The sequence below is a fragment of the Orussus abietinus genome, unplaced genomic scaffold (assembly GCF_000612105.2).
Source record: "Orussus abietinus isolate OABI.00-Male unplaced genomic scaffold, Oabi_2.0 scaffold2, whole genome shotgun sequence".
In the NCBI taxonomy this organism is placed as follows: domain Eukaryota; kingdom Metazoa; phylum Arthropoda; class Insecta; order Hymenoptera; family Orussidae; genus Orussus; species Orussus abietinus.
The window spans coordinates 1414678-1440110 of NW_019396012.1; the positions used below are offsets into that span (position 1 = coordinate 1414678).

At 55.5% G+C, this 25433-nt stretch overlaps 3 protein-coding genes across 8 annotated transcripts in view; 1 reads left to right on the top strand and 2 right to left on the bottom strand.

The window, feature by feature from the left end:
• Positions 1–87: 87 nt before the first annotated feature.
• Positions 88–11062, bottom strand: LOC105700530 (paramyosin, long form). Of its 2 annotated transcripts, none has more exons than XM_012426435.2 (16): positions 10589–11062; positions 9850–9906; positions 8872–8958; positions 8057–8223; positions 6527–6764; positions 6327–6446; positions 6084–6233; positions 5853–5999; positions 5557–5773; positions 5356–5483; positions 5163–5275; positions 2065–2260; positions 1871–1999; positions 1427–1798; positions 901–1360; positions 88–741 (listed from the first exon to the last, which is right to left on the bottom strand). In XM_012426435.2, the coding sequence occupies exons 1-15, from the start codon at positions 10703–10705 to the stop codon at positions 968–970; spliced, it is 2631 nt and encodes an 876-aa protein (XP_012281858.1). In that variant the 5' UTR covers positions 10706–11062; the 3' UTR covers positions 88–741; positions 901–967. The 2 variants fall into 2 exon arrangements, with proteins under 2 accessions (XP_012281858.1, XP_012281859.1); XM_012426436.2 differs by having other exon boundaries at positions 88–820.
• Positions 2932–5131, bottom strand: LOC105700532 (paramyosin, short form). The gene has a single exon (XM_012426445.2). It carries the CDS (start codon positions 4132–4134, stop codon positions 3706–3708), a length of 429 nt encoding a protein of 142 aa, XP_012281868.1. The 5' UTR covers positions 4135–5131; the 3' UTR covers positions 2932–3705.
• A 4230-nt stretch (positions 11063–15292) lies between the features above and the next one.
• Positions 15293–25433, top strand: part of LOC105700527 (FH1/FH2 domain-containing protein 3) — a 51564-nt gene continuing 41423 nt past the window's right edge. For 3 of the 5 annotated variants that reach the window (XM_012426417.2, XM_012426420.2, XM_012426419.2), the window contains exons 1-9: positions 15293–15419; positions 19429–19642; positions 19809–20300; positions 20360–22450; positions 22514–23011; positions 23224–23795; positions 23982–24204; positions 24489–24588; positions 24672–24708. In XM_012426417.2, the coding sequence (XP_012281840.1) occupies positions 15402–15419; positions 19429–19642; positions 19809–20300; positions 20360–22450; positions 22514–23011; positions 23224–23795; positions 23982–24204; positions 24489–24588; positions 24672–24708 (4245 nt within the window). In that variant the 5' untranslated portion in view covers positions 15293–15401. The remainder of the gene's footprint in view (positions 15420–19428; positions 19643–19808; positions 20301–20359; positions 22451–22513; positions 23012–23223; positions 23796–23981; positions 24205–24488; positions 24589–24671; positions 24709–25433) is intronic. The other 2 variants (XM_012426418.2, XM_023434568.1) reach the window with 1 other exon arrangement.

The window sequence follows — 25433 nt, forward strand, 5'->3', positions numbered from 1 at the left end:
CCCCTGGCCTGAAGTGAAAGAAATACCCGATGTTGGAACGCCCTGGACGAACGCAGATATTAAGGGGTAAGGTGGAGCGCTCGTCACTTTTCGTACGTACGCGTTTCAGTTTATTATTAAATTAATGTTGACACAGGTTACTTGTTTATGTCGTACATCGAGAATTTGTGTATGGGCAATAATACCTATCTATGTATAATAGAATAGAATTACAATTATTTAAATATAAGTACGTATAATAGATGCGTATATGTTTTCCACAGTGGGGGTGTGTATGTGTGCGTGTACCTGGTTGCGTGCTCGCTTAAGTTTCCGGCCTGGCTTAACTTGACCATGTATTTTTCTTTTTTTTTTTTTTTCAATCGACACGACGTAATTAATCCATTTCCTTGATCTCTGCATAATGCATCATTTATATGTAAATATATATATATATTATGTATATTTATATATATAATCTTGTTCGTAGGTGCGCCGGGGGGCGGCATGCACGCACAGCGGACAAGTCGAGGAGCGACGCGCTTTCGTCCAAAGTCGGAGGGACGTACCGGTGACACCAGCGGTAGCTGCCGTCGTCTGTCGGGGACTGCAGACGACTCGATAACGATTACGAAATACGATGACTGTGGCGATTACGGTGATGTATTGCGACTGAAGAAATGTACACACAACGATGCTCTCTCTTGCGGGTCGGTCCTTTCGACTCGTCCCGGGGGTTTCGTCTCCGCGATTTCGGCGTGCCTGGGGACCAGAGAAGGAGGCGAAGAGGAGATTTAGCGTCGCTGGGAGATGTCCCAGGGATGTGGTAACACCAGATAGACTAAACGTAGGTAGAGCGATAATTAATAATTAATCCAGGCCACTTTTTTCCAGGCTCTGGCGGACCTGGAGGCCACTCACGTGCTCGACGACGACGTGGTATCGATGCGACGAAATCGGCCGCTCGGGGCTCGGGGATGTGGGGGCTCTACAAGTCCTGCCTCGTCTCCTGGACGAGGTAGACCTGAGAGCCTGGGACGGTGGACGTGGTGACGAAGCTGCGGTGCTTGGCGCGGATCAGGGTCAGGTTGCTCTCGGCCGTGTCGGCGCGGTCCTCCGCTGCCTCCAATTCGCGCTGGAACCGGCGCACCCTGGTCACGCTCTGCTGGGACATGCCCTCCTGCTCCTGCAGCTGCCTCTTGTAGATGTTGACCTTCTGGCTCGACTTGTCGAGGGCCTCCTGGAGGAGCGCGATGTTCTTCGAGTCCTCCTCTACCTGGATCATTACCTCCTTGATGTTGCGCTCCTTCTTGCGCAGGATCTTTACCGTCTCGGAGTGTCGGCGCTTCTCCTCGTCCAACTCCAGCTCGAGGTCGCGGATCTGGGGGGAGAAACGTGATTGGTGGTTCGATCGGGATCGGGGTGAACGCGGGTTGGGATGGCTTACCCTGGCCTCGAGTTTGCTGATGATGCGCTTGCCTCCCACGATGGCGTTTGCCTCGACCTCCTCGAGGCGCACCGAGAGGTTCTTCACCTCGATCTCGAGGGACTTCTTGATGGACTCGATCTTGACGATGCGCTCCTGCTCCTCGTGGAGGATCTCCACGGTGTGCTTGAGCTCGTTCTGCACTCGCTGGTATCTCTCGTCGCTGACTCGCAGCTCCTTGGTCACCTCCTCGTAGTCGCCGGCCAGAGTGGCCAGCTCCTGCTCGAGCTTGGCCTTCGAGGAGGCGATGTTCACGTTGATGGTGGTCAGCTCGTTGATGCGGCTGACCGACTCCTCGTAGTGCTGCTCGACGGTTCTCTTTGCACGCAGGGCCTGAAACGAGCGGAAGGTCGTAGGGTCCTACCTCGGTCCTATCCTCGCTCGTAATTCCTCTTTGAAGCTCACCGATTCGTAGTTGCCGCGCACTTCCTCGAGTTCAGAGGTCAGGGACTGGAGACGGCGTTGGCTGATGCCCAGCTGGTCCAGGGTCACCTGCAGCTGGCGCTGGACTTCGTCGTAGTGAGCTTGCAACTCCTGCAACGGAGAGGTCGAGCGGTTCTAGGCCTGTTCAGAGGGAACACGGAGGATCTACGACTCACCGTCAAGGTCAGGGATTGCTTCTTGATGGTCTTCTGCAGGTCGATGTTGTTCTTGTTGGCGACGTCCAGCGAGAGCTCCAGCTCGGTTATCTGGATCTGCAGCTTCTTCTTCACGCGCTGCACCTCGGTCTTCAGCTTGGTCTCGGCCTCCACCACCCTGGCGCTGAGTTGCTCGATCTCGATGCTGGTCTGCTTGCTGCGAATGCGGAAGGAAACGTCAAACCTCCCATTACGAGCGCACAGGGTGCACACTCTACCAAAGGACGAAGGACTCGGCAAGGGACACGCGGTGCAATGGAAGACATCTCCCGCACCAGTTTCACAACCACGACTACCTAATTCGGCCACCGCCGAATCTCTACCAAAGCCTCGGCCTTCAAGCCAAGTAAGTACCTTTGTATCGGCGTTGTCGCATTTCGTTAATCGCCATAAATACCGTCTTTTAGGGGGATGAAGTCCGGCCTGCGGAGACGCTTTACCTCTTGTCGAGAAAGTAACCGTCGGACCTCTTTTCGTAGTCCCTGAGCTCGTGGCCGAGGGCGATGGACTCGACGGACCTCTCCTCGGTGGCGATGGCCCTGGACCTGTCCTCCATCAGCTTATCGTGGGCCCGCTCGTCCCAGAGGACGTGCATCGCTTCCCTCTGCAGCTTCCGGATGTCGGCCAGCTCGTCGCCCTTCGCCAGGTTCCTCAGGGCGTCCACCTGCAGCTGTATCTCGATGGCCTTGGCGGACTTGCCGCGCAGGCTCTTCCCGTGCTCCAGGGCCTCCCTGACCGAGGTAACCTCCTGCACCTCCTTCAGGGCCTGCATCCGCGTCTCCATCTTCTTCTCCAGGTGCTCCTCGAGGTTGCGTTCCACCCTCTTCCTCCGGGCGATCTCTCGCGGCTCGCTTCTAGCCCGGACGATCGGGTTCGCCAACGTCGCCGTGGTCAGGACGTCCTTCGTCACTCGGCTCGCCTCGATCGTCTTCGAGAGGCTGAAGTCGGAACGCCTCGCGATCTTCGGGAATTTCGCGGGATGTTGCTCGATGCCGGAGTATCAAGGAGTACTATCCGATAATACTCCGTGATACCCACGGCGGGAAAGTCGCGACGAGAGAAGGCGCTCTAGAGGCCGGTGCCAATTCGTATGACCTGGCCGCTGCCTCTGCACGCCGGGGATATTTTGAGACCTCTTTGATGTCTCGCTACTCCGATCTGGCATCCGGAGCGCTTGCCGGGCGCTCCGAAAGTACATCGAGATATCGCGACCCGACCGATTCCATCTCCTGAATTGACTCTAACCCGAGGCTTTTTTTAAGGTTCCCGACGGGGTAGGAGATCAAGGACAACCCACCCGATGGACTCGCGACCCTGGGGTCGCCAGCGTATCCGGGGAATTGACCCGATTCAAGTATGTCGATCTCGAGGAGATTCGATCGTCTCGTGTGCTAAGCCTTCCCCAGAGGTAACCGCGGCTCCGTTAATCCCGACTAATCGAGATTAATCGCGATTAGTAGGAATTAAAATTAACGCTGCACCCTCAGGCCGCGTATTTCAAGCTCGATCCGACGTCGCGCGTCTTCCGTGCCGACGCTCTTGGGCGTCTCTGGGGAGGAGAATCCCGGCGGCGCCTCGGTACCGAATTAGAAGCCGGAAAGGTCAGGCGGTCGCTGCGCCGAGCTTGAGCGAGCTTGAGCGAGCTTGAGCGAGCCCGAGCGAGCCCGAGCCGAACTCGAACCGATCGCGCCCCTCGACCCAACCCTGGCGGAGAACCCACCTCGAAGAGGCGCGACGTACCTTGAAGTGGGCCAGGTGCTGCTTCGCCTGCAACTCGGCGTCGACCGCTCTTCTGACCAGGTCGGGCTTCGTGTACGGGAGCACTTCGTTGCTCTCCCAGACCAGCCGGCCGTCCGACCAGGGTAGGTGGGGATACTCGGATTTGGCTCCGACCTGCCTCCGATCGATATAGTCGATCATCGGCTGGTAATAGTTCATACCGTAACCGTAATTCATGTCGTAGACATAGGTGGGCCCGTGGCGCCACTTCGAGTCCACCGGCATCTGCGAGAGAGGCAGCCGCCCCGACATCTCGCTCGGCTAGGACACCCCGAAGAGGACCTCGAAGAAGGAGTATCGGCCGTTTCAAAGCGCTCTTCTCGATGTCCTTCGGTCTCGTTGGATTTTTCCTCTATCTTTCTTTCCTTCGATTTCACTATTTCTCGTTCGTTCGGCACCCCCGGAAGAGAGGATCCTCTTTTGGGGGCGAGTCGACCGGGATCGAAGGACGCTGCTCGGCGCCTTCTCCTTTCTCGAGTATCGCCACTCGCGGGTGGAGAACGCGAATGTCTGCCTATCGGCGGTGAAATATAAAATTGGGGCCGCTTGATGGGTCGGCCCTTTCTTTTGTACCCGATTTGCCGATTGCCCCATCGATGGGTCGATCGAGATCGTCCAATCAGGACCCTCGGGGGCAAATCGAGTCTCGGTATTGCCGATATTAATAGACGTTTGCTCTTGCCAGGTGTGCCGCGAGGAATGCCGAGTTTCTCGCTTTATCTATCTCCTCTGGTCCACCGGTGATAAGGAAAAGCCGCGGAAATTAAGGTCCGATACTCTGGACCCAGTCCTGGCTGATGCTGGATACGCTTTGCGGAAATCCCAGCTTCCCTCGGCTCGGCTATCCAGATGAATGGGGTGGCTTCCCTTGAGATGCTTGACCCCCAAGAGCCGATTCGATGATTAATTCATCATCGTATATATCCACGTCGACCGATTTAACTCGGGCGTATTAATAGTCGATGAGACGTCGCGACGGGCATTGGTCGATCGGATGCATACATGCGATAGGCCTCTGATACTCGTATTTTACGTTTGCCATCCCGTCTCGACTTTGACTGTCATTTTATCTTATTCATCTATTTATTATATGATAAGAATCTAATTTTATATGAATCTTTACCACCTTTGCTAGATGATGCTTCTTCAGGGTCGCTTTACCAAGATCTTTGTACATTGTGCACCGCGTGGAGGAACGGATATGAAATGGCTAGAGGAGGAATGGATTAGAGGTGGACAAGCACACCAGGTCTAGGAACCGATTCGGATGTCGAACTCACCGGATCGCCTCGATCTCCTCATCTTTCTCGGCCAGACGACGTTCGGCTTCGTGGCGGAATTGGCTCAGCTCGGCAGCCAATCTCTGGGAGCGCTGTTCCTCGATTTTACGGCCCTGGAAAGGATTATTACAGCACTCGATAGATGTCGGAATGAATCGCTATCGGGATCTTGAAGAGGGGAATCGATATTTACAGCCTCGGCTTCCTTGTAGGCTGCTGCCAGCTCCTCTCTCTCGTTCTCCAGGCGGCGCAGCTCCAGCTCCAGCTCGTGCAGACGGCGGTTCATGTCGGACAGCTGGTTCTTGGCATCGCCTAGGTCGTCTGAAAGATTTTTTAGGATTTTAGCTTAAGTGTCTAGGGACTTCTAGGGTCGTTCAGGAACGAGAAGGGGCACCTCCTAGTTTCTTGTTCTCGCGGGTCAGCTGGTCCTTCAGCTCGCGGGTCTTGTCGAGCTCGGCGTTGGTGCGCATCAGTTCTTGCTGCTTGTTGCGCAGATCTCGTTGGCTCTGCTCGTACAAGCCGACGGTTTCATCCAGCCGAGACTTCAGCTCGATGTTGATCTTCTCCAGCTGTTCTACGCGCTTCTGCAGCTCGCGGGCTGTTCCGTTTGCCTGGGAATTAAAAAGAAATACCATTTTCAGGGTCTCCGGAGGACTCTCCAAGGGTCGGGGGTGGAAACCAAGGTGGCACCTTCTCGAGATCGATGATCAGGACCTCGACTTCGGACTGCAGCCGGGACTTCTGCTTCTCCAAGTTGTTGATCTTCACCAAGAGGGTCTCGATTTGTTCTTCCTGTTCCTGGATGCGAGCGGTGTACTTGCGGCGCAGTTCCTCCACCTGGGAAGGTAATCGATGCGTCAGGTACTCCCAAGGAGTTTTATCGGTCCGGTATCAAGGATTACTCGATAAGTAAGTACCCACCTCTTCGGCGCGGGCATTCGCTTCGGTTTCGTACTTCGATCTCCATATTTGCACCTCTCCGTTAGCCTTGACCAGTTGACGTTCCAAATCCAAACGAGCCTCGGATTCCTCTTCCAGCTGCACGCGGACCGACTCGAGCTCAACTTCGACCTACGGGTGAAATCCAGTAAGTACTTTCTGAATCATTAACTCGAGAGGGACCGTCATTAGACCTTGTAATCGGTTGTTACAGATATTACAGACCTGGTGCAGGGATGCCTCGATCAGGGAACGGCGACGCTCTTCGTCTTCCAGACGGCGACGAGCGTCTTCCAGCTGACCGGCGATCTGAGATTTCAGGTAGATGACGTTCTCGATGTTGACCTAAGGGTATAACAAATTATCCGTAACAATGATCTAAGTGAAATTAATTCTTCGTTTTTAGAAGCGGCATCGACACCGACCTTCAAGTCCTGCACCTCCTTGGTCAGTTCAATGTTCTCCTGGGAAAGACGGGTCTTGTGGCTGGTGATGTCGACGATAGTACGGTTCAGCTCCTCGATCTTGACGTTCAATTCAGAAACGTGGATCTCCAACTTTTCGACGGTCTTGATCGAGAGTATCTTCTCCTTCGTGACATTATCGATTTGCGCGAGCAGTTCGTATACTTCCTGCTGGAACTTCGACTTTTCCTTGTCGGCCCTGAAGAACGAAAGGTGACGTCATTAATTATTCCTTCCAGGTTCATCTCGGATGTGGAAACAGGGTGAAATATGGCGAGCCTCCACCCTCCGAGATGAAGATTCGACGAGTGCGGAAGACAATCGAGGCGTCGACGACCCAAGGGCCAAGGCAGTCCCTGGTCCTTAAATCAACGATCCGGAGGAACGTCCAACAAATCTTTTATTTTCGGAGCGTGTTGGGAATTCGGAACGAGAATATCCCCGAGACGTGTCCTCTGGCGCGAGAATTCCCACGAGTCCCCCCTCACCTACGGCGAGGAGGGTATAAGGTGTCGACGGTCCAATTCCGAAGGCGCCGGAAGTTTAGACCGTGCCTAATTATACGTTCCGGCTTTTTCTCATATAATTCCTCGTAGAGGAGTTCCTAATCTCGGATCTTGGGGGATGAGCGAGGAGCAAGGGATGCATGGACCCTCGGCCTCCGTCTAGCGAAATTCCCGTCCTTTTGTCCGGCTCGGCGAAAATTCCTACGACACTTTGATCCACCTACGCGCGGAGGAGGGTGTAAGGTGTCGGTGGACCGATCCCGAGGATAGTGGGGATTCGGTCCGGTAGCGTGGACTAATATGGCGCGCCGACTTGGGGTTCAGGATTGCTCGCGACTCGCCCGGTTAAAAATAGTTGTAAGCCGAGGGGGCCACGGGAGGGAGACCGAAGTCGAGAGCGCGGCTTTAACGAGGTCCACCATCGTGCCCGCTATTCCGAATTCCGCAGAAACCGGAGAAAACCCGACCGAGCCTTCTCCGGGGCTCGGAAGCTGCGCCGCGGTCCGCCTCTGCAGCGCTCGAGCGGCCGAGCTTGGAACTATTCGGACTGGGAACTATTCGAACTTCCCCGGAGGTGGAATCGCCACGCTTTGGAGGCACTTTTCTCCGGTTTAGCGTAATCGAGGGGATCCTCCTTTTGCCGGTTCCGTAACGCCGGTTATGCCGGTTACGTCGGGGCGCACCGGAACGCCGGACTATGTTTAGACACCGAGGGACCACTCTCTATGTATTTCAGGTGCGCGGACTTCTGCGCTTGGACACCGGCCAGTCCTAGGAGCATAATCCGAGGAAATTTTCAGACTTCTCGCCACCCCGGGGTCTATATTTAACACGACGGCGCACGGTTTCCCGTGATTCACGCGTACCTACGAGGGGGACGAGTCAGCGCCGATAAATAAGACGCGTAAATACGATTGTCACCGAGATCGCGATCCGGAAGTCGGACCCGAAGATGGGGGACATCTCGGGGATCACGTATACCCACCTAGCTCGGGCCTTCGAGAGCTGGTCGATCTGGTCCTGGAAGTCGACCACGACCTCCTGGTGCTTCTTGCGCAGAAGGTGGGCCGTCTCCTCGCTTTCTAGGTGGACGTCCTCCAGGAGCTTGCGGAGCTTCGCCAACTCCGTGTCCCTCTTCTTGTTGATCTCGAACTGCGGGAATTACATTCCGGCTTGTACTTAGGGGAGGGATCTAGACCTTTCCGGCCCTGACCAAGGAGATATTCACTCAGGAAATCATGGATCTTAATCCTCGAAATCATGCGAAAATCATACGGAAATCGCAAGGGAAATCCCTGGAAATCGTTGGAAATCACCGAAACATCGCCACGATTTTAAGGCCGACTGTCACTTGTTAACGAGTCGCATTGTTATGACACGCAATCAAAGGCGATCGATCCTCAACGATGGAAATCGTTATCACTGATTTCCGAGTGAATAGCCCCTCTTTTTATCACTCCAATTTCACTCCGCGTCGAGAACCAAAGGGGTGGAGGATGTCTGATCTTGGGTACACATCTGAGCACGAACGCATACAGATATGAATTTATAAATGACACCTCGCAATGGATCGAACGGACGTGGATGACGTTATCACGTTTACAAACAAATGATCGGATCGATCCCTCGATCATTGCATGAATTCGTCCGCGTCCAAAAATCCGGGTGTACGTCTTCAAGCGCGTGCAAGGCATTCGTCTTCAGATGCGTAACTTAGCTTAATTTCATGGATCATTGTAAACGTCAGAGAGATAAGGAGGAGGAGAATTGATTAATTAGATCTTTCCTCCGGTCGTTCACCTGAGACTCGGCTCCACCCTCGGCCTCCTCGAGGCGCTCGGACAGCTGGATCACCTGCACGCTCAGATCGGCCCGCTCTCGTTCGATCTGAAATTTCGAGGGGGATTCTGCATTTTCGAGGAAGAAAAAGAAATGAAAAAAGCCTCGACCCGGTCTCGGCTCGCGGAAGGGGTCGAAACGCGACGTGTAGATTCGTCTCGGGCACGCGTGACGTCAGCCCCTTTAGCCCGCGAATAGCACGATCTAAACTCGGAGGGCCGGCTCTATATCCGTATCTTTATTCGTGTTACGAAGAGTGAACGTTTATCGCGAATGCGAGAGGGAAAATTTGGGAGATGGGATTTCCGGCGGTCCCTCCCGATTTTCAAGCCTGAAAATCTGGAGGGAAATCGGGGTCGCTCCCTTTTCCGGAATTCCAGGGAAGAGGTGTGGTTTCTTTTTTTATTTTTTTTTTTTAATTATTAATCCCCCGACTTTTTATGCGATCTTCGGTTATGCATCCGATCATGGCGGCGATAATCGCTCGCGATTTATGGACCCGACGAAGGAATGTTTGAACGGGGAGAGCTCTCGGCAAAGGACGCCGCAGGCGCATCCCCGAAATAGAAACGACGCGATCTGGACATTTTAGCCCACTCCCCTCCCCGAGAGGCGCCGGGAGACGTCCTTTCTCATTCGAGAAAATCACGATATTTCGATAACCGAGTTCCGAAAATAATCCGGCCTCTCCTTCCACGGCCCGGACGGCCGTCTCGCGTTTCCCGGCCCTGGAACTCGCGGTTTTTCCGGGGGTAACGCGGAATGTCAACGGTCAGAGGTTTTTAGAGCCCTTCAGAATTTAATTAACGGATCGATTAACACTAAACACCCCGTGAGAATTTTTTAGAAAAATTTACGGCGTTTCCGGTACGACCCCAATCGATTGATGATTCGATCGGACTTTGAATAGAGTATTTTATCGGTTCTGGTCTCGCTTACCCTCTGGCGCAGCTCCCTCTCGGACTCCAGGTCATCCTGCAGGAGACGAATTTTGTCCTGCAAAAGGAAACGAGGAATGCGGCCTTAGACGGTTTCGCCCTGTGAAACGCGAGTAGCCTCGCAGCGGAAGCGGCAAGGCTACTCGGCCTTTACGTAACGCGGGGACGGAAATATCTCCTTCGGGCCTGGTATCTCGAAAATGGCAAAGAGACGGCCCAAGGTGTCGGAAAAGGCAATCAAAAGAGATCTAAACCACCCAAGATATCTGTAAAGATCGCCCGATATCCATCCCCGCATCTATCCCAAGTTCGAGGTCTCTCCGATTGCCGTTTTTCTTGTGAATGATTTAATGACCACAATACAACGGTCGACTATATCGACTCTGCAAATCGCTTCCTTTGGCACTGACGTCTGTGCATAAATTTACCTTGACGATCTACAGATCCATCTATTTATTGGCGGTCAGTCACCTTACCGCCTTAGCCCCTCTAGGGACCGATCTTAGACCCTATCTAAGAGACTTTACTCTAAGAATTTATCCAACCGAGGGACTCTACACCGAATTTGAGTTTCTAAAAGTCCGCCTCTTGTCTCCGATTCGATTCTACTTGAAAGAAATCGCCGAAAAGGCCGTCCGATCGTTCCTTTCGGGGTCTCTTGAGGCTCGCGCGGGAACCAAAATGGCGGCGCTGGAGAACGCTTCGGCGGACTTGGATCGCGGTAAATTCGGGGTTCCTACCTCGAGTCTGGAGAGAGCGCTCAGGTCGGCGCTGTACTCGATGCTGACGTCGGCAGAGCCTCCGCCGGTGGAGCGGTAGGTGTACTTGGAGCTCTTGGCCACCGCCGAAGAAGCCATGGTTCCCGCTTGTCGATTGCGCCCTCGTCAAACTCGCACTGTCACCGAGAGGCGCGTCTTCCTGGGCGGCGCCGACCTGGCCGAGGTCGATTCCTTGCCGAGGACGTGGGGTCGGGTCGCGAGGACGCGGGCTCTTGACCCTTGGTCAACGGGTCAGCAGGTCGGCCTGGTCAGCGGGGTGTCGGCGACCCTCTTCTTCGGGGGCGCGCGTAGGTGCTCCGGAAAGTCGGCTCGTCTCCTCCTCGCGGGGTCGTCGGTGCACGAGTCGAGCCTCTTCTTCGCGTTTCGAGGGTTTCGGAGCCGACCAGCGCCCTACTCGTAGTGCGCGACCCGTCGTCGTTCGTATGGCGCGCCGGCCGCTTCATGGCACCGTCAAAATCACCGGCCACGCATGCGCCCCACTTTGCCTCCACTCTGCCTCCACTCTGGCGCGCTGCCTCCGCCATTTACCGCCCCCGAGGAACTCGAACCGCCAAGAAGAGGCCGGGCTTACCGGATGCCTCGCCCGGAATCCTCCGGTGCGTGGGTGCCGCGAAACGTCCCGCCGAAATTTCAGATCTCGACCGTTCAATTAAGGCCCCGATTTTTACCTGTACCCGATGTCTCATTAGTACCAGGAGAGGGCCGACTTGGCTCAGGGTGGCGATTTGTCGAAAGCTGTCCGGAACAGACGGGGTGCGTAGGCGTGGGGTGACACGTCGCAAGATGGCCCCGACTGGACCACTTCTCGTTTCAACCTCTCTCTCGATTGCCGTCCCACTTTGCTACGAATATATCAGATTAATTCATACGAAATTCGATTGCAGGTGGAGTGGAAGTCCTCTCGGACTTCTGTACTCTCTCAACGGAGACTTCCCGGGTACGCGAACCACTGGGTCAAAGTCGGAGGAAGGCATCTCGGCACTCTACCTCGACGTGTCAAGAATCACGGAACGGAGGGCGAGTGCCCACCTGGGTGGAAATCCTCCCAGGGTTTAGGGAGCATCTCGAAGATTTCAGGGACACCCCCGGGGAGAGAGCTACTTCGGGTTCCGGGATCGCGATAAACAACGACGTCCCATCCGGGTATCTATAAGCAGGGCCGATAGCCCAAACACTTGTCACCCGGTTTGCTATTTCCCAGCCTCGCGGCCGTCGAGTATCGGTAGCACGTCGCCGGAGAAATGTCCGGCTAAAAATACCCCCCGTACGAAAACAGCCGATGACAAGGTACTCCGACATCCTCGGGATGTCCCCGCGGCGTTACCGATACCCTGAGGATTATTAATAAATTAATAAGGTATTAATAAATCGGGCTGTAGCGTGGCATGACATGTGCGCTGATGGATTTGTGGTTGTCCTCGGGTCTTCGAGGTGTTCTTCCGGGCCGGAAGTCCAGGGCGCCGGGGAAAGGGATCGACGCGTCGGCGATGGGCTATCGCGAAGGAAACCCAGGACGAAGGTCCATGGGCAGGACTTTCCTGAATTTCCCGCAGATTCCTTCCCTCCCGTCAGTACCGACGGAGTGGCTATAAAAGGTCGGGGCGAGCAGAGGCGGTAAGCCTCGAAGACGTGCGCTCTGGCTAGCTAGAGCTGCACGAGTAATTTGAGATTGGCCTCTCTCGTTCCGTTCCGAGTCGTTCTTCCTCGCTCTTCGGGGTTGTTAGCGCGAGCTCTCGTGGCGAGCTCTGGCAGAGAATTCCGTGCATTAACGTGTCCGCGGTGCCCAGAATAACTCTGGTTTCGGGTGCCGAGGAGAGCCGACCGGCGAGCCGCTCGTAGGACTTCCTTATATTTGCGCAACCACCGCGAGGCTTGCCCTAAGCTCGTTAGGAAGAAACGCAGCTTCCAGCGGGAACTATTTCTCGCGAGCCGCCCCACGAGTCTTCGGGCCCGTCAAACCCTCCTACGACCTCGATTTCTCATGTCCGACTTCGACCCAGGAGGCGACCTTGATCGACGACATGGTACCGAGATGGTACCCAGTGGTCTCCACCTGGGACCCGATTCTCCAGTTCATACGATCAATTTTCCCGTACTAAATTGACTGTTTCGTACACGACTTTGAGATATCGAGCAATGACATGACTTTTGCAACTGACATGACTTTTGCAACTGACATTTTTCATGTGGAAAATATTCGGTATGTGGGAAAAAAGTCCGTATGAAACTCGAGAGTTCGATCCCTGGTACCTCGTCCTCGAGGCGCGACCCTGTTTTACGCGGTTCACCTCCGACCTCGGTGGCGGCCTTGAATAGCGGCCCCAAAATGGCGACTGCCAGTCTCGAGCCTTAAGGACGAACGGCGGTTCGAGAGCTTCCGATGCGTTCCGCTGGCCCAATTCCCTAAATATAACCTCCCGAGTCTCGCGGACCGAATCTCTTCCGAACTCGCGCAGCGACTCGGGGAGAGATCTTGACTCGTGGCCCGCTATTCGTAAACACCCTTGTTCGGCGAACCGGAGCGCGAAATGGGAACAAGCGCGAGAGAGAGGGAACCGATTCAAGGATGCGAGGAGGGACCAATTAATTCCACGATTACTCCCCATTCTTCTTTATCCCTTTTCAGGTGATACGTGGAGAGATCGAGCATCCTGACGTGGAATCGCGAGACCGATGACGGATACCAGGCGGTGAAGAATCCGATGGCCGATTCTTTCCCGGAGAACCGTGATGGGTGTGCTGTAACCTGACACCAGGAAAAGCGGATTCCACGCCGGCTCACCGGGGAGAAATGAAAAATCACCTAAACCGCCCGGCCGAGGAATGTCAAAAGGCCGAAAAGCAGAATTAGCCCGAATCCTATTTCCGCGACAATGGAGGAAGACGACGTGGCCGGCGTTATGCTCCGCCGCGAGGCCGCGGAATGCACTATTAATAAACTATATTAAGCTGTAGAAAGTAATATACAACCGCGGATATAATAATTCGTCATTCGTTGCGCCGTATGAGTCACCGGCACCGAAACGCTGGCGAGATCTCACGCCGAAGAGATCCGTGGACGCCCCCGTGGATCGTGAAAAAAAAAAAAGCGACGTGACAAAGCGACTTTATTTTTAATCGCCCACCTTCAATGACTATCTCCCGCTATTATTGTTAATACGCCTCGTCAGGATTAGCAACTTGTGTCTCAGAGTTTTGGCAGGGGGCGATCGAAACGATCAGCATCCAAATCGCGTGGGATGATGGATGGTCCTGCTGACTCGATCTTTTTTAATAAATGATAGTGCTATCGTGTACCGTCTTTTTAAATGAGTAATGGGGAAGGAACGATGTACGCAATGCCATCTAATCTTGCCCAGGAGGAATTTCGAGTAACTCGATGGATAGGTCGGAAAGAAGAGACGGCGAAACGCGGCTGTGGACGAGATAGGTAGCGCCATCTTGTGGCGACGTCGGGCCACGCGTTGAAGTCTCCGCAATAGCTGGTAAAACGTTTATGTTCTAGCTCATGTAGCCTGGCATCGGTCAACCAATTCCGACTTTCGGTCACGAAAAGATGTTCAGCACGGTCGGCGACACTTTGGTTCTTCGGCAGAGGCTAAAAATGCTGGGAAGTTCATCGAGTATCCAACAGCTGGCGGCACCTTTCATGCCGCGGAAGCGTTGGACGATATTCAAGGTAAACAATGAATTATTAGATAATATCAATGTATGGATCGCATGAAAATGTTCATTGGTTTCAGGTGTTTCATCTTCGGCGGTGGGGGATGAAGAAGGTGGACCAGGAGGTGATTTCTCGAATTTCGGGTAACGGGTTGAAGCGAGGACACGTATCTTGGTTGTTTTACGGCCGGCTGTTATTTCTTGCTTTCTTGCTTCCAGAGGGTGGAAACGCGTGGAATCACGAGAGATGTTCTCCGTCTCTTTCCTCGTGGTCTCGCATCCGAGAGCGCGGACGGATGCGCGCAGTTGGACGTTTATTTGCGGCCTGAAATTATCGGCAGCGAGGCGATTCGAAATGGCGGACCTTTAGAAGTCGTCGGACGTCGAGGCAGATGTCTCGAGATTGCTAGAAATTGCGAGGGAGACGTAGAAGACGGTTGAGAAGGTAACGATAAGTCGAGGGAGGGGCCTCTCATCCCCTGTATATTTCTTTCCAGGGAAGTCATCGTCAACCCGTTCGGCATCTACGGGGATCTCCCCCTGGAGGACTCGAACGCTTCCTCATCGCCCTCATCGGAGTCTTCATATTTCTCTCTCCTCCTTCCGGACGACGCGTATACCCTACGACAATAGCTCCGGCAGTTCATCATCATCCCCATCAGCGTCTTCGCGGTCTCTCCGCTCTGTCGCACGCATCGACGCACACTCGCGTGCCGAAAGAGAGAGCACTAAGAGACGGACGGAGGAACAGAGGGAGAGAGAGAGAGAAGGAGCCGAGCTGCGTACTCTTAAAATAGAGCTCGCACGAGCGAGCGAAGGAGGAGCGTCTATCGCGAGCGAGAGGGAGGACCGACGGAGACGCACCGAAGGAAAGGCGGGAAAGCGAGGGAGAGAAAGAGAGAGGAAAGACCCGCGGGTCGCCGGCTCTTCAGGGTCCGGGCCTCGGGCGAAACGTCGCTCTTACTCGCCCCGGTCGTTCGACTTGGAGCGTCGCCGACCTCCGGGCGTCTCCTCGATTCGCGCGTCGCGACGCCGCGGTCCCGGCGACCCGAGTGCTGCAGGTCGCGCAGGTGGAGCCGCACCTGTCCGCCCCCTGCGCCAAGGCCCCGGGATGTCCTACAGGAGCTACGTAAGTCGAGACCCCAAAGAGGTCCCCGAAGAGGATCCTCCACTTCTCTACCTAACTCTTAACGTTACGATTAACCCTTTCGACCGTTCCCTCCGAACTTCGACTGCGAACGTTTCGAGTGCCAGGAGTGGAGTGACGATTAACCTGCTTTCTCAAATATTGAACCCCTGGCTGAGCCTAGGTCAGATCGGTCGATTTTCTGTCCACCTCTACCTGACGCTCAGGAGAGACGAACTCGTCGAGGGGTTGCCTGCGCTTCTATTTTTGCCATTACAGAAACGGTGGCGAGCTGTCTCTCCTTTTGGACTCATTGTATCCCGGTATGAGGGAACCAAGGGAAACGCGGATGGAGGGAAGGACGCCCATCGGAGTATTTTCTTCGTTTAACGCGGCTTGTTTCGTTTGGGCCGGTGTCAAACGTGGGGGATGGAGTACGAGGGGATTTCGGTTAGTGACCTCGGTGGACGAGACGCGGTTTCAGGTGGACCGGGAGGACATTCGAGCAACGCGAGGCGCGTCGAGTACGCAGGACCTGCGTTAAAAATACGTCCTCGAGTGGACTTATTTTCTCCGGATGACAAATAAAGCTCCGTGGCACGTTCAAGTCCAAGGTGGTACATCCTCCGCGGCTCTCGGGAAGCTCTCTTCGTCCGTACGCGATTATTTCACGCGGGGAAGAAATTTAATTAGCAAAATTGGACAGTCTATTCGCCGTGCTTTCGAGGAGCTATTTTAAGCTCCTCGTCGATTTCTCGAGTTTTCTCCCTCGTACTTCCAACAGAGACGGCTTGCCCCGGGCTCAATTTCCGTATTTCCATTCATGCGCGGCCGTGGGATACGTTTTTGCCGAGAGATTCGCGAGCTCCCGTAATTGCTGCGTCTGCCGCGGCGTTTCGGGGACCCCCGAACGTGCGTGCAACGCGCGGAGGCGTGCACGGCGCACGCTCGCCGAATAAATTTAGAAGCGAGTGGTGCGATTCGGTTCCACTTCCTAGATCCTTCGATCCGTCGATCCCTCGATCAGGGAAGCGTCCATAAAACGATTCCCCAGGCTCTGAACTTCCGAAAAAGAAAAGACCCCATCCTGAGGTGTCGCATAGAACACCTTGCACTCTGACTGGAACTCCTGATTTTCCCACTCTCTCAGGTGTGATTTTGAAATCCCCTTTCGCCCACCTGTTAGGCCCTTATTTTCGCCCGATAGAAACAGGAACAATAACCAGAGGGTACCTCTCAGACTCCAGGAAATAAAGACGAGGACCCCGGACTATATTTAAACGCAGGAGACGATGAACCGCGCCAGGCACGAGTCGCGTTCCTGAGGGTATTAGTCGCACGGAGATGTACGGACGAGGAGTTATTAACGTGCCTAGATAGTAGATCGGGAGTCGAAGGGAGCGAAGGGAGGGACCAGGAGCGAATTCGACCAGCCAGCCAATTCCAAGAGCGAGGTCGAGGGGATATTCAGAAAATCATGGATCTTAACGCCCGAACTCATGACGATGTCAGCTGGAAATCCCAAACACATATCACTGGAAATTGTTTGAAACCACGAAAACAATGTCATAATTTTAGGGCCAATCGTTCCTTATTGCTAAATCTCATTGCTATCATATGAAATTAATGGCAATCGGCTTTTAAGGGAGGAAATCGATTAAATGATTTCCGAGTGAATAGCCCCTCGACGGAGGTCCTCAAGGTGGACGCGCCTCTTTGGCGGCTCGACTTCGATTTTCTCCACTTAATCCTCCGCTTCGTCATCCGTTCCTCTTGACGCTAATTTCGTGCAATTCTCTCGCGATCACGCAGTTCGTCAGCGGATGCACTCCGGTCCTCGTCGTTGTTTGTTATCATTCCCCACCTCGATCTCGACAGACCTTGATTCGGCCCGATAACAAGGCTCTTTCTTGTATTCCCAATTTTTTTAACTCTCGAGTGGTGGACGCCGTTTACCGCACGGAAAAAAGACATTTGCACATTCAGCAAGGAACAGCGTTGCTTATATATGAAGTTTCGTCCTTTCTGCGGGAATAATCACACCGACAACAAGAATCTCTTGCAATTACATCGAATCATAGATGTAACCACCGGCGAGATCTCTTTAGAAGAAATACTTGCTAAATTAGCAAATGGATTTGTTGCAACCGCCAAAAAATATTCTTGTCACTGAAACGAACGAGCGATATATGTACCCTTTGTTGTCACTAGAAAAGAAGCGAAGTAATAAATTTTTTTTCTTTCTTATCAATATAACAAAAATATTATTGGCCCGTTTTCAAGGGTTCCAGCAAATTTCTTGTCATGTCTGTGAATTCTCTTCGGCGCGCGCATGATGTGTGGCCTTGTCAATTTGATTTAAAAAGAGAGGCTAGGAGTCCCGAAGTTCAGGAAAGTGATCATGAAAAAAGATGAGGAAATGCAGTTCGAGGTCATCGACGGGAGGGGGAAGAACTTTGCATGCACCACTGATGACATTGCACGGCTTCTAGGGACCGGGTCATAGTTTAGTTTAGAGAGCCGCTTGTGGAGCTCTAAAGTCATGCGCTGCACTCGATCCGCTCTATTAGGTCGTGCATTGCGTGCGCGTGTACACGCATACGCCTCGAGGGGGCAGAAATAATGGCCGGGTTTGCGGTCCGCGGCCAATTCGCCGCGGAATCCCCGATCGATCACAATCCCGAGGACCCTGCTCGGCGCATTGTAAATTAATAAATAAGGGGAGCACCTTGCAGCTGCACTTTTGCCGGCCGATGATTGCTCTGTTGTTCCCCGTGGACGGGAGGGACGCGCGCCGTCCGACCTCGGTTTGTTTAATAACGATGAAAAATTAACCTTCAACTATTTCTGGCGAGCGAGTCGATGAAATCCGACGGTAAGCATCGACGGAACCGCTGCACTTGGGATTAGCATGAAATATTGAAATTAATCCGTAAAGATACCCTCCTGGAGGTCCATTTCCCTGGATCGCTGAATCGAGACTTCGCGATGCAGATCGGCGGACTTAACAGCTGGTGCCGCGCGTCATAAATTAGAATAATGCGCCGAGTAATGGGCAGAGGTTAAATCGAGCTGACACTCTTCAATTATTCCGACCCTCTGGTAATATCAGTGCACGTCGACCGAGCATATCCTCATCAAGCACCGAGAGTGCCACATATCCTGCTTGCTCTCTAATGACGCGAGATTAATCCTACCCTATCCTTGCGCACGCCTATAAAGGCCCATTGCGCGCTCGGCAAAGCGAAAAGATCTAGGAAGAGACCTAGAGGAGAAAAAGAATTTCTTTAACCTAGGAACGACACCGAAACTCGAATCCCGGGCTCCCTAGCGAGGGATTTAAAGGGCGCGAGGGGTTTGGCGGATCCGCCAAGTCGCGAATAGCTTCTCGCCGTCTCTCGAGGAGGATTTCGGGCGGAAGGCGCCTTCCGAGTGCAAGATCCCTTTACAGACGTGGAAACGGAAAGGTTATTACTCCCGGGCAGGCTTTGCACGTATTTCGAGCACAGGGCACTCTGCCAGCTCTAATCGAACGAATTATCATTTTTGCTTCTGTATAGACCGACTAGCGATATCAGGTCTCCCTATCACCGATCGATGCCCAAGACGTCCGGTCGGGAATTCGAGTCGCTCGGCCGAGTAGGGAATTTCCGCGACAGCGACCTAGGAAACGCATTCCCCGTGCTCGGAATTAACTTCCCCGTGATCGGGACCGATCGCTCTCTCTCTCGCGTGGACGCAAACGGTCTCTCGAGATGTCCGATCGGAAACCCACGTAACCCCTTCGCCACTTCGGCGCGCCAAATTGGCAGCCGAGACTTTCGACACTCGAGTCGGCAACCGACTTGGCAGCTCGAGTTAAGAGTTAGCAGGTCTGGGCACACCCTCGCGTGTTTTCACCCTGTCAAAGCCAATATCGCCACGAGTCGATAGAGATCGAACGGCGGAAAACGCTCGCCACGTATCTGGGACGAATAGTGGAGCTAGAGGGATTGACCAACTCGGCTTTCAGGGCATTTCCGGGATCGGCTACCGATCGGCTGCCGTTGGATTGGGGACGGGAGGAGCAGCTTCCACCTACAGGAACAGCGGCTTCGTCGGCAGCACTTCCAGGCCCACCAGCAGGGATCGGTCCATCGGCGCTGGACTCACCACGTACGGATCCCGACTCGCGAAGACCGAGAGAGATCGACTCGCCGAGTCCAGATCGACCTACAGACCTTCCGGTGAGGAAATGTAGAAGGTAGAAATATACAGGAAAGAAAAAAAGAATAATGAAAAAACCACTTTTATGGAAATTATTTTGGGGCAACCTGGATAGGCGGTTGCGGTAACCAGCGTAAGATAGATGTGGAGAAGTACAGGAAAATATATCGCATTTTTTTTCCCCAGAGGTCTCGAGCTCAAGAGACTCGGAGAGGAGCTCGTCTCTGGGTCGACGAGGGTCCACGGATGAGATCAGCCTGGATGGCTCGACGTCCAGCTCGAGCAGGACCCCATTGCTGGAGAAACGGTCCTTCAGGGACCCAGGGAACGGGAAAACTTCGGAGCGATCTTCCTCCCTTCTGGGAAGATACTCTCGAGGTGTATCCCGGGACGAGAAGCCCTCGGAAACCGAATCCACGGCGAGGGACCGAGGAAGTAGATTCGGCTCATCCACGTATCCAGGGTCGCGTCCTGGGAGGTCCTTCGGGAGCGAGGAGCGCCTAGAGAGGAAAGACAGACAGGATAGCTCGATACCTCGTCAGAGAACGACCAGGGCGTTTTCTGGGAAGAATTCGAGAGATCCCAGTCCGGAGGAGGACGTCAAGCCGTCGAAGTGGGCCTCGTCCCTGGGTACCTACTCCAGGATCTCCTCCTTGGCGAACAGGAACGCGTCCCTAAGTAAGTCGAGGCCACACAATTCTTGGCTATCGGGTATCTAAAGCTTCCCACGTTTCCAGGCACTCGAGACTCCAGCCTGACACCGTCTTCGTCCTCCTCTTCGAGGTATGGCGCACCCAGCTCCAAGTTCTCGGGGTCGTACCCGAGCTCGCAGCGGTTCCGAGCAAGCAGTGGAGAACGGGCGCTTAAAGAGGACGATCGAAACGGGAAGACGACCTCCACGAGCGACGGACCTCCGGGGAGCAGGATTAAGGAGAGCCCGGCGAAGTCCTCGGGAAACGAGAGCAGAAGAGTGGAAAACGATCCGGAAGGAAATTGCGGCATTACGATGGTGACCATGGTGACGCGGGGGACGTCTCCTACTCCTCCCACCACCACGACGTACGTCAGGTCAGGCCGGACCGACGCCATCAAGGTGGTTCAGAAAGAGGTGAACGGTTCCCGGGCGAAGCTGGAGACCAAAGACGAGGAGATACAGGCCGATCGTGTCGAGGACGCTCCTAAGTTCCCCAGATATGTCAATGGGGCCGAGAGTAACGTTGGTTCCACTGGAGGGAGAACCTTCCCCGGGACAGCCTGGAGTTCCTACCGAGACAAGTACTCCTCGCCCAGCAGCGGCAACGTCGGGTACTCGTCCAGGGGATACAACTCCACCTCTTCGAGGATCGGAGCCTTTGGTTTCGCAAGGCCCAACGAGAGCGCCCTCGGGAACCACCACGAGGAGACAGCAAATTCAGGGAATTCTAGTCAAAGAACGCCGCCGAGAGACGCGAGGTCCAGAAGCGGCTCCGAGGGGAGGCCTTGCGTTCGACAGAGCCTCGTTTCGAGGTCGCCGGACCAGAGGCGACCTCGAGGAGAGGACATTTCGCCAGCCTCCAGCGAGGGCTCGCGGTCCAGGATCCGGAACCAGGCCAGGACCAAGACGCAGAGTCCTGAGAAGCCACGGGCCAACGACACGGCGCGCGAATCCTCCTGCGAGCAGAATTCTAGTCAGAGGACGTCGTCGAGGAGCAGCTCCGAGGGCAGACCTTGCGCGCGGCAGATAGGGTCGGTCTCGAGGTCTCCGGACCAGAGGCGACCTCGAGCCGAGGAGGGGACCGTCACCTTGCCAGCCTCGAGGAGAACTGCTGTATCTAATTCCGAGGGTCGAAGGTCGCCGACTAGCGAGGACGACGCCTCGAGGTCGAAGGTGGAGTCGAACGTTCCCTCTTCGAGAGCCTCTTCCAGGCCTTCTTCAAGGTCCGAGGCGGAGGATGGCACCCGTTCTCCAGGGCGGATTCCGAATTCTAGTCCCGCATCCCGCCGACAATCACCCGGAGAGAGTCCCACCGGTCTCCGGAAGCCAGGAAGTGGGACTTCGAGAAAGACCCCGACGTCAGAGGCAGAGGACTCTTCGAGGTCCTTGCCGCCTCGCCAGGCGAGGTCCGGCGAGGTCGCGACGAAGTCCCCCTCGCCGGCGGCGAGTCTTGGTACGAAAATCCGAACACCGACCCCGTCGCCGACGCCGCCATCTCCGCCGTCGACGTCAAGGCGGCGTCGCGACGGCCAGGGCACCTTAGGGTGCACGAGGCAGGGCGCTTCGCCCGACGCGGCGCTCGGCAAGCCGCCGGTGCCGAGAAACGACGCAGCAGTGAATGCGAAGGGCCTGGGGCCGATCTGCAAGTACGTCAACAAGGACTTTCGGAAGTCGGTCCTGAATATGGAGAGCGGCGCCGAGGTCGCGCGTGCCCAGAAGTGGACAGCTCGAAGAAGCGCCTCGGCGAGCTCGCAGGACTCCGAGGTGGGCTCGGAGCCGGCGCCCTCGGCCAGGTCCCTGGGCTCAAGGTCCGGGACCTCGACCTCCAGCTCGAGGCCTGCAACCGCCTCTTCTAGGTCCGCGGAGTCCCCTCCTTGCGCCGAGCCACGCGTCGCGACACCGGTGACGTCGCGTTTGGACGCCTCCCAGAAGTCCTCTTCGGCTTCTGGGAGGAGAAGGGGACCCTCGACCTCGCCGAGTCGCAGACCGAAGAGCGACGACGAGTCCAGTGGTACCACGTCATCGAGTGGCGAGGAGGACGGCGAGGGCATCGTCGCCGACGCCGAAGTCGCGAATAGGTCCAGGGGCAGCCCCAGACGACGCAGGAGGAGGACCTCGGGCTCTCCGGTTCAAGGTGGGTCTTCGGCACCTTCTTTGGGGTCTTAGTTTCTCTAACCTTCGATCATCCTCGTGGTAGGTCGAGAGGGCAGGAGCAGCGACGGGTCTTCCAGGGCCAGCCTGCAGGCGTCTTCGGCGGACGAGCTGCCCCTGACCTCGGATCGGCCCCCGAGGCCGCCGTCGAGTCCCAGGTCGAGGCGCGAGCGATGCAGGAAGACCGAGGAGGCCAAGTCCTTCCTGGCGAGGGCCCTGGCTCCCGTGGCCACCCTCTTCAAGAGCAGACAGCAGGACCTCGAGGAGTCGCCCAAGGACGCAGTGATCGGGTCGGTCTCCAGAGGTCCATCCCGGAACCCCAGTCGGGGCAGCTCGGCGGATGGCGGCGAGGATGGCAGGAGACGCGTCGCTCCTGGTGCCAGGATCGACGGGAATGGCTGGGTCGACAACGGAATTCGGTCCAGCTGCGAGAAGACCGACCGGGGCTGGGTGGACTCCGAGTCGGACTGCGGTCCAGAAGCCGTCGGCTGCAACGACGACGTCAGTCAGGACACCACGATCAGCGCGGCGCTGCCGGACGACGGTGAGTAACCCTCGACCGGAGGCGGGAGATCCGGACCTGGCAGCGACACCCTCCCCGAAATACACCTGTCCCAGGATTCCCGAATTATCTCTCCACGTGAATCAGCCCCTGCGGTCGGCAAGGCGTAGCCACTGGTGCGAAAATCCGAGATACGCCCACCTGGTCGTTAGTCGACGTCGGTCTTGGCACTGACAATTGTCTCTCGTTTTCAGGAAAGTATAAGTTTAGAGTGTGGCGTCAGGACTCGGGAGAGAAGGCCTGGTGGCTCGAGGGAGGCGAGGACGGGTCCGGCGCCGACGCCAGGAGCCGGGACGCCGAGGAGGAGAGGAGCCGCCCGGACAGGACCTCGGCGTCGCCGTCCAGGAGAGAGACCATGGCGGGGGGCCTCAACGAGGCCAGGACTCGCATTCGACACCAGCAGTCCGGGGAGCGAGCCTGGTGGATGAGCGAGGACCCGGACAGCGTGCCCGAGGGGGTCGAGGTCATCCCAGTGGCGAGGCCGTCCCCGAAGAGGACGACGCCGAGTCCTGGCACTCCAGGACCCGAGGCCGAAGACCGGCCCAGAACCCTGGGGGTCCGTCGATTCGACTCGGGGGAGAAACCCTGGTGGCTGGACAGCTCGTCCAACGTCCCCGACGGGGTCGAGAGGATACCCGTTGAGGAGAGCTCTCGCAGTGACTCCGCGTCGTCGGAGTCCTTGGAGAGGGTCGACATCGAGAGACTCGGCACCAGCCTCGCCCCCCCAGCCGAGGAACCTCTAGGGGACAGGGCCAGCCCCGAAGGGGTAAGGGGACTTACCCCCTGCGAAGAGTCCTTATCGAGGATCGATGGACTGTTCGAGTCCTCGCGATCGACGATCTCCGTGGCATCGTCGTCCCCGAGGGGAGGGCGATTCGCCGCGATAGGACGATAAGGATCCCGGAAACGTGTCCTCTCGCTCTGACGCATCCTCTACTCCTCCTGTTATCAGATCGAGAACCCTCCGGACCCGCCCGACACCGATTATCGAGCCAGGGAGTCGTCCTACGACGACTCGAGGTCCTCGATGAAGTTGCCGCCGAGGAGGCCGCCGCCTAGGAAGAGGCCCACGAACCTCCCTCTCTTCATCGGGGAGAGGAGGGACATCGACGACCTCTTGGGCGAGGTCAAGGAGCCCACCCGCGGCCCGGTTACCTCGCGACTCTTCGGAAAGGGTGAGTCATCCTCTGGAACCTTGCATTGATAAAAATATCAATATACAAATTTACATACACATAAGTTAGTCAAAATTATGTGATATTACATCTAATCCACGTGAAAGCGCACTAATGCGTTAAATATACAATGTTACGGGTATTTATACGTTTTCCAATGTGTAGCTTTTCCACTTTACTATGTTTTACTAATTATTTCTATGTATGTAAATTTCCATCGATTTTTATCAGTCCGGTCAATTTTCTATGGGTATTCGGTTCTGACCCCGGTTCTTCTTCTTCAGAGTCCTCCGAGGAGAGCTCGGAGTGCGAGGAGATCGACGCGACCCAGGTGATCGTCCACGACGGCAGGGCCAGGACGCCGGTGATTCAGCGAAGGATCGGGTAAGTGCACCGCCTAGAGTCACGGCGGAAACGTCGACGGAAACCCCATCGTCATCCCCGCCAACGGATCGTTTCTTTTCCAGGGACGCCGACGGGACTCGGCCCGATGGCTACATTCCCGTAAGTCGTGTGCGAGAACCCCGTCCTGACTCTTCCCTCGGTGCCCTCTTCGGCACCTCCGGCTCGCATGCACCTGTATGCACCTGTATGCATTTGTCGCGCGACACGCGTGACGACGGGGCGTTTAACGCGTAATCCGAGGACACGGCACGCGATCGCAGGCGGACTTCCATTCGGGTTAATTTACGGAGTGGACATCCTCGCTACCGTGGGATTCGCCGAGGGAGGAGTGAAAGAGAGAAAGAGGGAAAGAGGGAAAGGGAAGAGAGCCGTCCCCTCGGCCGGGCCGCAAATCCTTCCCCGACGTACACGAACGCCGGACAAATTTATCCGGGGATTGAATCGCGATTGCCCCCGGGAGCATCGGACGGACCGTAAAGTGCGAGTCTTAAGGTGCACTCTATTTTTTTAATCGGCGTTATTTATCGTCACTTGGCGCGCGCAGGGTGAATAAATACTCCGGAACGGAAGGTCCCCCCGGAGGAACCGGTAGCGGGGTAAGGCTGTAGTCGGTCTTCGGGCGCTTCTTTAAAATGCATAAACGTCTAATAAATCCATCAGGGGATGTTTAAGCGGCCTCCCGGTCGCGAAATAATGCTCGTTATTAAGAGCATTGTTGGATTGAAATACGATTCCCTCTCCCTTTCTCTTTCGCTCCTCCCCGGGGGTTTTAAGACCCACTTTGTCGTCGTTACGAGTAATTACGGTGCCGGTAATTACGGGCG